The sequence below is a fragment of the Ciconia boyciana genome, chromosome 15 (genome assembly GCF_034638445.1).
Source record: "Ciconia boyciana chromosome 15, ASM3463844v1, whole genome shotgun sequence".
In the NCBI taxonomy this organism is placed as follows: domain Eukaryota; kingdom Metazoa; phylum Chordata; class Aves; order Ciconiiformes; family Ciconiidae; genus Ciconia; species Ciconia boyciana.
In genome coordinates this window covers 6,156,194-6,169,068 of record NC_132948.1, presented here as the reverse complement: position 1 = coordinate 6,169,068, position 12,875 = coordinate 6,156,194, and the positions used below count along the sequence as shown (strand labels likewise).

General features: G+C 43.8%; 1 protein-coding gene across 3 annotated transcripts in view; it reads left to right on the top strand.

The window, feature by feature from the left end:
• ZNRF3 (zinc and ring finger 3) overlaps positions 1-9,383 on the top strand; it is a 99,597-nt gene extending 90,214 nt beyond the window's left edge. For all 3 annotated transcript variants that reach the window (XM_072879799.1, XM_072879800.1, XM_072879802.1), the window contains 4 exons: positions 626-793; positions 2,789-2,891; positions 3,689-5,434; positions 6,516-9,383. In XM_072879799.1, the coding sequence (XP_072735900.1) occupies positions 626-793; positions 2,789-2,891; positions 3,689-5,434; positions 6,516-6,559 (2,061 nt within the window). In that variant the 3' untranslated portion in view covers positions 6,560-9,383. The remainder of the gene's footprint in view (positions 1-625; positions 794-2,788; positions 2,892-3,688; positions 5,435-6,515) is intronic.
• The last annotated feature ends 3,492 nt before the right edge of the window (positions 9,384-12,875 follow it).

Genomic DNA, 12,875 nt, shown 5'->3' with positions numbered 1-12,875 from the left:
CATATTGAGTAGGAATCCAAAGATGTTATGGGCCAAGAGCAGTGTTAAAATACAGTGTTAAAAAGGAGGATGATAAATTCTACAGTAAAATGAAAACAACCCACCACCTTCCTAAACTTCTACTATTGATTACATTTGGGGGGAGGGGGAAATGATGCAGCTAATTTAGTGACATTTCATTTTAATCCCTCTCTTGAGTATTGCTTCTGGTTATATGGTGGTAACAGCATACTGGGGCATTACAGTCAATATTGAGAGTTCAAAAGAAGTTCCTGACCAAGTCTTATATATTGCCTTGAATAGTTGCTGCCTATTAATTGAGCAGTTGCAAGGTATCCCAATTGTCAGCACTCTCACTCTGTTTCAGTTCAGAGTAGCTTATCATTCTCACTGCTGCATGTGGCATACATTCTTTCCATGAGGCTCCTGATCTAAATTCTACTTAGCCTTGTCTCCGCTTAATTTATGAAATTGTACATTAGTCTGGGCCTGATGTGATTTGGTAAGACACATTAATTTGATATGGTGGTGTTTCTCTGCTACTACACTATAGTCCCTTATGCAGCAGCGTTGCCTTTTTTTTTCTTTTTTCTTTCTTTTTTTTTTTTTCTTTCTTCTGTTGTAGAATTCCATGAACAGGCTTGCAGTGCAAGCACTGGAAAAAATGGAGACCAGGAAGTTTAAGTCCAAAAGTAAGGGACACCGGGAAGGTAGCTGTGGAGCACTGGACACACTCAGTAGCAGCTCCACCTCTGACTGTGCCATCTGCTTGGAGAAGTACATTGATGGGGAGGTAAAGGATAAATGGTTTCTTCAGCATGGGCTAAGAATGTAGCTGGTTTATTTTAGCACCGTGGTACGCAGCTGGGCGGTGGGTACGTTGTGTACTGAGGTTGTGCCGCTTGCCAGACTGATTGCATTGAGTAGCCAACTCAGCCTCAGCTGCATTCTGCAGCTCCCAAAGAAATCTCAAGGGCTTTTCCCCATACTACAAAGTGAGAAGTGAGGGATCTCATTCTGTAAGTTGCTACCTTCATCAAGTTGCTTTTCTGAGGAAGAACTCATAAAGAAGCCAGGTTTACCTCAGCATTTAGTTCTCTGGGTATTTTTAACAAATTGTGTGCTAAGATGATGATGCATGCAAGCTCTGTTGGACGTAAAGGATACATTTTGTGTTTTGCTTCTCAGGCTTTGATGGCACCTTGTCTTTAAAATGTCAGGTACATAGATAGCACTGCTGGGAAACCAGAGGAGGAGAAGGAGGAGATGCCAAAAGGTTCAGGAACTGCTTTTTGACTCCTCGGTTACCATCGCTGCATTGATGTCAGTGAAAGGACAAAATAGAAAATAGTATCCTTAGAATAGAGGCAGTCAATAATCACAGCTTTAAACTTCCATATAAAAAAATATTTGAGGACATTTTATTTTGCAATTATTCATAAAAGATTCATCATTTTTAAGGCAATAGAAAATACTGGCTGCAGTATTTGAGTGCTACAAGCTACAAACAGAAAGTTAATTAAGTTAGCTGATGGGAAATTATTCAGAGTAGCAAGGACGAAGGCAGACAAGAACTTCAGAAGGGCTGTGCAAAACTGACTGGACAGGAAATTCATGCATGAACTTCAGCATGAAGTGATATACATAGGGAAGAGCTTCACATGTATTAGTGATGGGTTGTGAGGTGAGCATTGCTGTTCAGGAGCAAGATCTTGAAGTTGTTTCAGGTAGCGTTGTGAAAGCAGATGGGTGCTTTGTGGCAGTCAAAAAGGCAAATCTAGGCAGGACACTACAAGTGAGAAGGGGAAGTCTAGAGAACTGAACAGAAAACATAATTACACCACTGTGTAAGTTCAGTCATGCTCTCACATTGAGTGCTGCGTGCACTTCTGATCTCATTTCACAAAAGATGTTGGAAATGAAGGTGCTTCAGAAAAGGGCAGTCAAAGTGATCAAAGATTTGGAATGGTTTCTGTACAAAAAAATGACTGAGTGGGCTAGGACTGTTTAGTCCTAGATTACTTGGGGGCAGAGGGAGTACAAAATCGTGAATGGGGAGCATGAACAGGAATCAGATGTTCATTTTTTTCTGATACAAGATTGGGTGCAATTAAATGAAACTGCTAGGACGCAGTCTGAATCAAAATGTGTTTCTCTACTAGCAGGTAGTAGCCCTGTGGAACTTCTTGCCAAAGCATGTTACAAATTCAAAACCTGAGCTCATGGGGAGACTTGAGCAGTACTTGGAAGAAAGATCTTTTGTGGGTTTCTGAACTGGTAGATATCCAGCAGGCTCAGGAAATCCTGTAAACAGTTAATAGCTGAAGGATGAGAGTGCTGGGCAAGGGGAAGAGTATCATATATGCTGTGTTGGTTTTGCTTTTCCCTGAATGTTTTCCATTGCTAGTAGTTGTAGGCAAGATGCATCATTAAATGGACTCTATGGATTTTTTTTTTTTTTAAAGTTCATTTAATATATTAAGGAAAACTTTAATTATGGGCTCCTTCAAGGTGTTAGGTCATAGGGGCACACAGCAAAAAGTGTCCTAAAGAAATGTTGTATATCTGCATGGAGTTCTAACATGCCTGCAGACTATTCTTTTAGTGACAGCTGATCACTAGCTGTTGTGCTTTTCGCTGTGTTGGAACAGATAGCGTTTTTTTCTGTCTTATCACTTTGAGACTAGGAATTGATCCGTTTAGTAGCTGAAAAAACTAGGAATAAGCTGTGGAAAATTCACTCATTAGGAAGGAGTACTTTTTCACGTTCCTTTGTCTGTTCCTGTAGGAACTGCGTGTCATTCCCTGCACTCACCGATTTCACAAGAAATGTGTGGATCCTTGGCTACTGCAGCATCACACCTGCCCTCACTGCCGCCATAACATCATCGGTAAGTGCTGCAGTACGGATGCTCTGTTGTGCCATCCGTTTCGGACTGAACCGCTTACAAGATGACGCAGAAGTTGCGCCTGTTTGTAAATCTCCAGAGAGCCCGTAGTCTTTATTGTAACGCAACCCTGGAAATACAGTTAGGACTAAGTTCTTTGACAATGACTGCGTGCCCTGGAGTAAGAGGTCGCATTTCTGGGTTCCCTCATCCTGGGTGCGGGGCCCAGCAGAGGGCAGCGCTGGCAACGCCGGAACACAAGGGGGACGAGCGGCTGTGACAGATGGGTATGTTTGCTCTTGGTAATTACAAGAAAAGACAATGTATTGTTTTTTATTTTTCCATGGTGTTGTAACTTGGAATGTGGTTTCCCTTACTTGCCCTCTCCCCCTTCCATTTCCTCTGTCTTGAAAAAGCTTTCTATTAATACATACTTATGTAAAACAATGTGTAAAGTGAAAACTCAAGCAATGACTGCCAGCCTTGCTCTTAACCTGCAAGACCAGGAATGCTGTGTAAGCAGAAGGTTTTGCACATGGGAGAACAGAATCTGAAATCACTTCACTTCTTCTCCTTTTTGAGCAAATACAATTGAGCGTTTCAAAGGCTTCCAGGCAGATGCTCTTGACTTACTTTGTTTTGTTATTTTTCCTTCTGTGTAACAAGTTGGTGCTTTTTCTTTTAAAACTCTGTTGTGTGTGTAATGTAACTAAATTCAGAACAAAATATCCTTCTTTCTTGCATAAAGTATATTCCTTTTTATTCCCTTCTACTTCTCCACTGTTATTTCTCTCATTCAGAACAGAAGAAGGGAAATGCAGGTCCAGTCTGTCTGGAATCCATCAACCCAGCACGCAGCCGGCAGCAGAGGGTGATTCTGCCTGTACATTACCCAGGCCGAGTGCACAGAGCAAACCAGATAACAGCATATCCCACTCGGACAAGCATGGACCCTCACGGAAACCCTATCACAGTACTTACAGTTGAGCGACATGGTGAACAGAGCCTCTACCAAGCCCAGTCCCCAGCCTATATCCGAAGTTACCAGCCTATTCATTTGGACCATGCTTTAAACACGCATCACTGTAGCCTGGAACATAGGGCTTACTCTCCAGCTCACAACTTCCGAAGACCCAAGTTTGGTGGACGCAACTTCTCCAAAGCAGCGTGCTTTTCCCAATATGAGACCATGTATCAGCACTACTACTTCCAAGGCCTTAGTTACCCTGAGCAAGATGGACAGCCTCCAGCTGGCATTTCCTCAAAGGGTCCTTCCCGTGCCTTTCAGCCTGGTAGCAGCATGCTTTTCCCTCCTGTGGTACATGTAGTGCCCTCATCCCGCTTGGAGAGTGGCAGTACCTCCAGCTTTAGCTGCTATCATGGTCATCGTTCAGTGTGCAGTGGATATTTGGCTGACTGCCCTGGGAGTGACAGCAGCAGCAGCAGTTCTGGTCAGTGCCACTGCTCCTCTAGTGATTCCATGGTTGACTGCACCGAGGTCAGCAACCAAGGGGTTTATGGGAGCTGCTCCACCTTTCGCAGCTCTTTGAGCAGTGACTATGACCCATACGTTTACCGCAGTAAGAGCCCTTGCCGAGTGGGTGAGGTTGGTGGTGCAAACAGGGGTGCAATTGTTCTCTTGGAGGGCCCCCACCAGGACGAGCTTCCAGCTCACGGTCACAGTCTGGTGGGTGCTGACTGCCGGCCTGTGCCAGCTTCTTCCTCAGGGGACCAACTGTCTAATTGCAGCATGGATATGAACTATAGCAGTAATTCCTCACTAGAGCACAGGGATCCAAATGGCACTACCTCAGAGGGAGGACATGAGGCCACTCCTGGTGCTGCCTTGGATGTTAAAAGGAACTGGAAGAATCCAGAGATAGCAGGGCCGCTTATGGAGCAAGCATGCGCATGCTGCTTTGAACTCCAGCACTCTGCCCTGGAGCCTAGCAATGGGACAGCTGACTGTAGTGCACTCTTCCTTAGCTCTCCGCTGTGGGGGACGTGTGGCCCAGGAATAGAACCGCAGTCAGGGAACACCCCGGGCTTGTACAGTATTAACTCAGACCACTTGCATAGGACAGATGGGGTAAAATACGAGGGGTTGCCCTGCTGCTTCTATGAAGAGAAGCAGGTAGCCTGTAGTAGCAACAGTGGCAGTGGAGGTGGTGGCTGCTATACAGAAGACTATGCAGTGAATGTGCAGTACACGCTTCCTGATGACACCTTGCCAAGCTGCTGTAAGGGTGTATGTGATCTGGGTCAACGCATTCCCATAATTCCTGAAGACAGAGACTGTGAGCTGATCCTACCTACGGAGTGCCAAGGGACCCACACAGGAGGCTGTAGTTCCTGGGATGGAACACCTGAGCTAGATACTTATCTGCACTGCCAAGGTATAGGAGAGGTACAGGACGAGAGGGAGGTGTGCTACGAGGCAACATCATTCCTGCGGCAGAACTACTCTCAGGAGGAGGAAGCCAGAATGCTCTTTCCCAGTCCCACTCTGAACTCCCAGAAGCTGATGACGACCACAAAAGCCACAGGTAATTTGTGTGCATTTTTTGATTACTCGCTACCTTTCTGTCCAGCGTATGAAATGCTGCCAGCTTCCTAGGTACCTGCAGCTATAAAGGTTACTGCCATCCTTTGCATAAGAGCAGGTTACTGACTAATCCTTCGCCCAAAAATGTTATTCTCTTGTTACCTGTGCTCATTTGGTCATAGCTAGAGGAACAGAAGATGATAGTTTACTATCTAACCCTATAAGAGCTTTCATACTCGTCCTTTGTGGGGACAGGAAAAAGTGACTGCTAGTCCCAGGCCTCCATTAGAGCTCCCGCAGCCAGGGACACGGTGCCAGCAGTGGCAGCTGTGGCGAGCGGCCTAAGTAGGCAAGGCCAGAGCGCTGGGAGGGGACAGACAAGCTGAAGGATAAAAAAAGATGAGCGAAAAACCTGGAACTGCTGTAGAAGAATATGTGTGGACATACACAAGGGGAAAAAAGAACCACTTACAGAATGAGGGGGGTAGTCCTTACCTGCCTTGCCAGGGCTGTTTTTAATGGTGTTCATAGAATCATAGGATACCCTAGGTCGGAAGGGACCTCAGGCCGTCATCTAGTCCAGCCTCCTGCTCAAAGCAGGGCCAGCTCTGAGACCAGACCAAGTCATTCAGTTTGTTGGATTAGACCACGTTTATCCAGCCAGGCCATGACAACCTCCAGGGACGCAGAGTGCGCTCCCTCTCTGGGCCCTTGTTCCCATGCTTGACTGCCAGCGTGGTGAAAAGATTTTCCTTCTATCCAGTCTGAACATCTCGTGTTTCAACGTAAGCTCCTTACCTCTTGTCCAAAATGCATCACTGTGAAGACCCTGGCTCCATCGTTGTGACAAGCTCCACGTAGGTATTGCAGAGCTGCTAGGGAGTGCCCCTGAAGCTTTCTCTTCTGCAGGCTGAACAAGCCCCCATCCCTCAGCCTCTTCTCACAGGGTGAGTGCTCCAGCCCTCTGAGCATCTTGGCTCTCTGCTGAACTCGCTCCAGTCAGTCAATGTCTTGTTCTGGGGGCCCCAAATCTGGATGTAATATTCTCGATGCAATGTTCCTTAGTTTTCTTTGTCCTTCAGGTGCTGGATCTCATCCCTTGGAGAGAAGCCAAATTGGTGACTAGACCTGTCCAGATGATCCCGGATGGAGAAGCGGAGCTTATCAGAGACTCCAAATTCTCATGGACTTAATTTTTTTTAAGCTTTGACAAACACACAAAAGTGGTAATGTGGAGAAGTCCCTCCCCCACTTCCTCTTCCTCTGTGTCCACATCAGCTTGATTGTCTCCTTTCTCCGTCTTGCCTGAAGCCTTCAGGCCTCCATTTGTGTGCAAAGCCCATGTGGGACATGGTGTGGAGCATTTCTGAGCTCTAGTGCCATTTCTATATTAATGACAAAGTGTTATTTATATTTTCTTTTTAGAAGTGACCGTGTCAGCTCTTGCTGAGAGGTAACACGGTGTGTTAAATAAGCCAGGCTATGTGTAGATGCTGTTATCTCCTACTTAAAGGAGTCCAGCCTTCGATAAGCTCAGGGCTACACCTGCCTTAGAAACCAGATAGCACCTTGAAATATAGTAGTCCAGAGGGATACAGCTGCTGAATGGATGCTCAGATACTGACTAATCCTAGTAGCAAATCCTAGTAGCCAGCAAGTTATATGAGTGATTTCGAGGGAGGTGAAGCATTGGACTGTCTCCTTTCTCCTCTCCCCTCCTCCCCCTTTCATGCTGCTCTGATAATTTGGCTAGGAAGGGTCTCCTGCCATTATGATTAGTTTTAACAGAGTGGGGGTAGGGAAACTGGTAGCTCAGAATGTTCTCATCCTCGCTTCCTGCTAAACCGTGGACCTCATTGTATCTTCTGACTGGTGAAGAATGCTGGGGACCCCTCCCTCAAACAGATGCTAGAAGAAAGTGCTTAGACAGGGGAATACCTTTGTAGGTAATGAACCTTGCCTTCCATAGGAAGTTTTTCAGGCACCTGTAGCCCCTGTTACGGCTGTGAGGAATGCTGGCAAATGCAGGAAAACAGAGCTTGCAGGGTGCTTGCAGCTTGGCTGGCTCATTTTGGAAACGGGTCGGAAGGCGTCTTGTTTCCTTACAGACTGCAAGCATGCCTAAGGGAAGCAGTGCTTGTCACCTTTGGTGCATGTGGGAAAGTGAGGGACTTGGTTTAATCATTGTTTTCTTCTTTGCTGTGGTTGATGTAGCTTCCATAGATCGATCTGTTTTAAAGGTTTCTTGGGCCCAGCCAGTTGTGCTTCATTTTTGTCTTGCGTACAGAGTGCTCTCTGTACCCCATTAGCCTGGGCACATACTTTTGTTCTTGTTCTTGTACTAGTGGGGATGTTTGTTATCATGAGATAATGTATGTCGTCACTTCTGATAGCAATTGTTTCCTGTGGAAACAGCGGCTTCTGAGTAAGAGGCTACCATAGCATGGTTTAAATTGCCTGTCATGCTGCATGTGCCTGAGGACACAGTGTCATCCTGTCTGGTGGATTCACAGCAGGAATTCTCCTAAAGGGAAACTAATTATTTAATGCCCACAGTGCCAGTCTTCTGAAAAGATTTGTCCAAAGTTCAGTACACTTTGGAGATACTTAAAAGACATGAAAAAGAGATGTACGCTTCATGTTACATTTTCTGCCAAAGTAATGTCCTTGACAGCACTGGGCTAATTGTGAGCACCAGCAAAGTTAACTTGTTTGCTTTATAGTCCCAAATGAAATATTTTAAAAGAAGCAAACATCTAAGAAACAACAAATACATTCATCTGTTTACTTTTACTTTCTGTACGCAGTAAGTTAGGAAAAAATAATTCTGTTTAAAGGAATTCACATTAAATCTTTTTAAATGAACAAACACCAAAATCCAGCTGTTCAGAGAATTAATACAAGGCAATATCTGGGTGTAAGATTACAAGAAAAATTACAGTAAACACATTTTCTGTGTATAAAGCTGATTGAAACTTATTCATTCTCTGAATGACTGAAATAAGTGGTATGTGTTGGGAGAATAAACTCTAAAGGTTTGGGTTTTTTGTTTGTTTTAAGTCTTACCTTTCTCCTTCCTCCACTCAAAAGAAATGCGTTGTAGAAGCTATGGTATACTACCTTGGTTATTCTGCTTGGTGTTTTGTGAGGCACTGTCTAAGGCCACCTAAGATGCATTGTACTCTATAACTACACAGCATGTTGTGGTAAAATGTGGTTATAAAGAAGAAATTTGAATATTCTGGCTCATGGTGTTCCTGGATGTACTGGTCTCATTCACATGTTGTGGAAATCTCTGCCAGTACAACAGTCTCTGCAGGCCTTACCACAGAGGTACCCTACACTTGGTTTCTGTGTTTGGTTTTCTATTCAGCATTTAGTTAATTCCCTGCTACCTGTATGTCCATACAGACTTACAGGCTGGCTGGCCGTGATAGATGGTTTTTATAACAAAATGCCTTTCTACTACTTACATGAACAGTTGTCATTGTGTTTGGCTCATGAGGCACTATTTAAAATGTTTTTAATTAAAGTTATCTTATAGCACTTAAAATTGTTTTGTATAAAATTTGCTGTAAAGATTTGTAATATGGTCAAAGGGCTCTTTCTCCTTCATTACCATTTTTTAAAATGTTTTAAAAGCTAGAAAACATCTTGTATATATTCTGTATATGTATAGCAGCACATTTCATTTATGGAAATATGTTCTCAGAATATTTATTTACTAATATATTTATCTTAAGCCATGTCTTATGTTGAGAGTGTGTGACATTATTGTAATAATCATTGAAAATCACTAACATGAGGCCCTGTAAATACATGATAATTGCACACAAAGATTTTACAGTACTTGCCGACCAAAAATGATTTAAGAAAAGTTGTAGTTACCTGCAGTTTTGTAAGAAAGTGTACAAATGTCTGTATTAAAAAAAAAAAAGGCAAAACCACACAAAAATACAGTTTTATTGCATATACACGTGGAAGTTGTCCTTCTTGGTTTGGGGGAAAGGACATGGATGGCTGTGCTCCTCAAAGTATAGTCCTAGATATACTGAGATGAACTGTAATAAACAACAATATTTTTCCTTTTTTAAAATAATAGATAGGTAGATATGTATATACATACCCGCACGTACAGATCCTAACAAAAATGATCGTGATAAAAAGTTCAGAAGTGTTTTTTTTCTGGAGGCAACCCATGATGTTCTGTCTCGGACCATTCAACTTTCAGCAAGTGCCACAGTTGAATATCCACCAGAAATTAGCCTTTTTTACCTGGGATTGTGCGCAGTGTAAGTCCAGTACTTGGCAGTTTTAGCTGCCTTCCTAAGCTGTCCCCAGGTAGTCTCGCCCAGCATCTGTGTGACATGAGGGCTGCCCCTCGCTTCAGCACCCCTGGTCACACCTGGCTGATGTTGCTGTTGAGGAGGGGGGAAGCTAGATACAGTCACTGCGGGAAAGCAAAGGTTACGTAGGAAGGAAGGCGAAGATGATGTACGGCACAGAAGGAAAAGTGAAGGGTTAGGAAAGTAGCGCACCAGAGTATGCTGTGGAAGAGATGGGGTGAAGAGCTCTGCCAGGGGAAACAGGGAAGGAAATGCAGAGAAGCTGAGACTGCAGCGTGGCAGTCCGTAGCTAACAGGACAGCACTCGGCCCTTTATACAGTATGCAGGTTATTTGAGGTGGGGGGGTCTTACAAGCCCCTGAAGCCTCCGGGCACAGGAGGAGTGACGCATCTGCTGGAAGGCATCCTCATTTATGTTTGGAACCTGCCTCTTCCTTGTAGCAGGGGAACTTAATTCTGGTTTAATTTCAGGTAAGAATAACTTATTGTCCTGACATAAAGCTTTTGCGCCCTGAGCCAGGTCTCAAAATGATGCAGATGGACGCAACTGGATAAATCATAGCTTGAATAGTCAAGCTAGATCCAAGTCCTTACCGTGGATCCTGAAAATCACTGGTCCCACTGAAGTGGAAATCAGTGCTGTGCTACTCTCTCTTTGTCGGCAGAGGCCATCATTTGACCAAAGATGTTTATGCAGACAGCAAAAGAGAGGGGCTTGGAGGTATGTGGATAGCAGCCTGCGTGTGTGTGTATGGATTTATGTAATATACGTTTATATGTTATTGTGTAAACAGTTTGCCTCTGTACGTTATTTATTTTCCACCCACTGATGAACACACACACACAAAATCCTTTCCAGTTTCCTCCTCCGGTTTCTTCCTTCTCCCAGAGATTTTCACCTGGTAGTCCCCTGGACTTCCCCCCGCCCCCATCCATGTTCAAGTGCACTGTAATTCAGTCACACCAGAATTCAGCCAAGAAATGAGCCTTACTTAGCTCCAACCCCCTGTTTTGTATGTGAAAACTCCGTGTTTGGGATGACAGACTGTTGAACTGAAGAGTATCATTTTCCGTCGGCCTCTTTCTAGCACGAGGATCTGTTACCATCCGCATCTCAGCTACTACGGGAAAGCCTGGTCTGTATGAGGAGACAGGCACAATACTGGAAGAGCAGCGGGCAGGAGGGAGTTAAGCAGCACCAGCAAGTGCTTCCCAATCAGAGTACGTGCCCCTTTTTATGCTCAGTGAACGGAATCTTGGCATTTGCCAATGATTATAGATATGCATTATATTTGCAAATTAGTTCATTAAACAATTGTTCTTAAAAATAGCGTAAAACTTGCCATATGTGTTTGGCTGATCCGCCTGCGCTGGCTGATGATAGGCCTGTGTGGACGGGTCACATCTGAGTCCCCTTCCTCTGCCCTCCCTCCACCCCCACAGTTTGCTATTGCTGACTAGGGTTTTGTTTTCTCATTTCTTGTTCTGAAGAAAAGCGTGAGGTGATTGTGCTTTTAAGAACAGGACATACCTTTACCCTTGCTGTCCCACAAAATAATCAGTGAGCCCATACTCTGTCTCTTTGAGGAAGAGTTGTGGACTGTCGACTGAACTTTAATGTGGTGCTTAGTTTTGTGTGTGTGTGCGTGCATGTGTGGTATTGTCTCTTCTTTGTTGTGGCTTTTTTAAAATGACTGAATGTAAGCATTTTCTATCAAAAATGAGTATTTTGATATTTGGCATGGGGAGGTTCTTTTCCCTGTTGAGGTTCAATATTTAAGGAACAAATTTGTGGCAAAATGAGAGTCCTGTGGGCACCATAAACCTGCATGGAACCTCCATATGGTAAACCAAGAAAAGCAGGAGCAGACTATTTGTAATGAGCTCGCACATTATGGTAACACTTGGTGTTTCTGTAACACTATCTCATTTTTGCTGTAGCAATATTGGGTGCATCTGTCAAATCCTATGACAGCTGTTAGGTAACATTGCTTGTGACTTGTGTAGCATGAAGAGAAAAGTGTCCTTAAAAGGATGGCTGTGTTCATACTGTGTGGAGCCAGCCTGGCCTAAGTCTTTGGCCTTGGCCAGGGAGAAAACAGCATACCTGAAACCAGATATTTTATCTTGCAGTGGAAGTGCGGTCCTCCTGGGACTTAACCTCTTCATAGAAAAGTGTCTTTTTCAGAATAAAGAATACATTTCCCTCATGGGGAATGAAACTGTTGCTTGGGAAACAACAAAAAAAAAAGTTCCCAGAACAAACAGAAGTGTAAGAGGAGTCTCGTAACCTGAATGGCAAGAAAGGAGAGCAGAGTAGCCCCCGGTGGAAGGGGAGGCCGATCCCCTGTGACAGTAGTGCTTCTAAAAGAAAATGCGAGTCTGAGTCCTGACGTGAAAAGCTGGAGACAGTTTTGGTATCTGACACTGGTATTCAGACATTTACATAAATGTAGCTGAAGATGTCTTTGAGTGTAGCATTATTTTGGTCAGAAGGAGGAATTAATGAAAGAAAAGATGAATCTCGCAAGAAAGTGGAAACAGCATTACATGTTGCTGCACTTTGTAGAGAAAACACTGAAAGAATTGTTATAGTTACTTCTAACAGTTTGAAATCATGTAAACTGAAAACTTCAATTTGCTGTTACCTCAGAAATTGCTTCTCAGAGCAATAACATATTTTCCGTATGTAATCATTCTCAGCATTTTCAGCTCAAATATTCTCTTCTAACCTCCACAGCGGACAATCTTGCTGTAATCTGCTGGCGAACTGCAGCAGTTTCTGCCTCCTTTGTTCAGCGTTTGCCTTACACTTTAGTGGTACTAACCAAACTCCTCCTGCAGAAATTCACTCTATTTATTTTTTTATAATTATTACTTACAGCCATTTGCTGAATGCAGGATGACCATGTATAAACACAGCACATATTTGAGTGGCGATGAGTCATTTCAAGTTTGATTTATTCTGTTTCCTTGTCAGTCTTATTTGGTTCATGTGATAGCCTTTGGATTTACAGTAAGTTGTCCTGAGACTGACATTCAGAATGCCAAATTTCATCTCAAAGCACAGGTGCTCAGTAAAGTTGTGAAAGTACG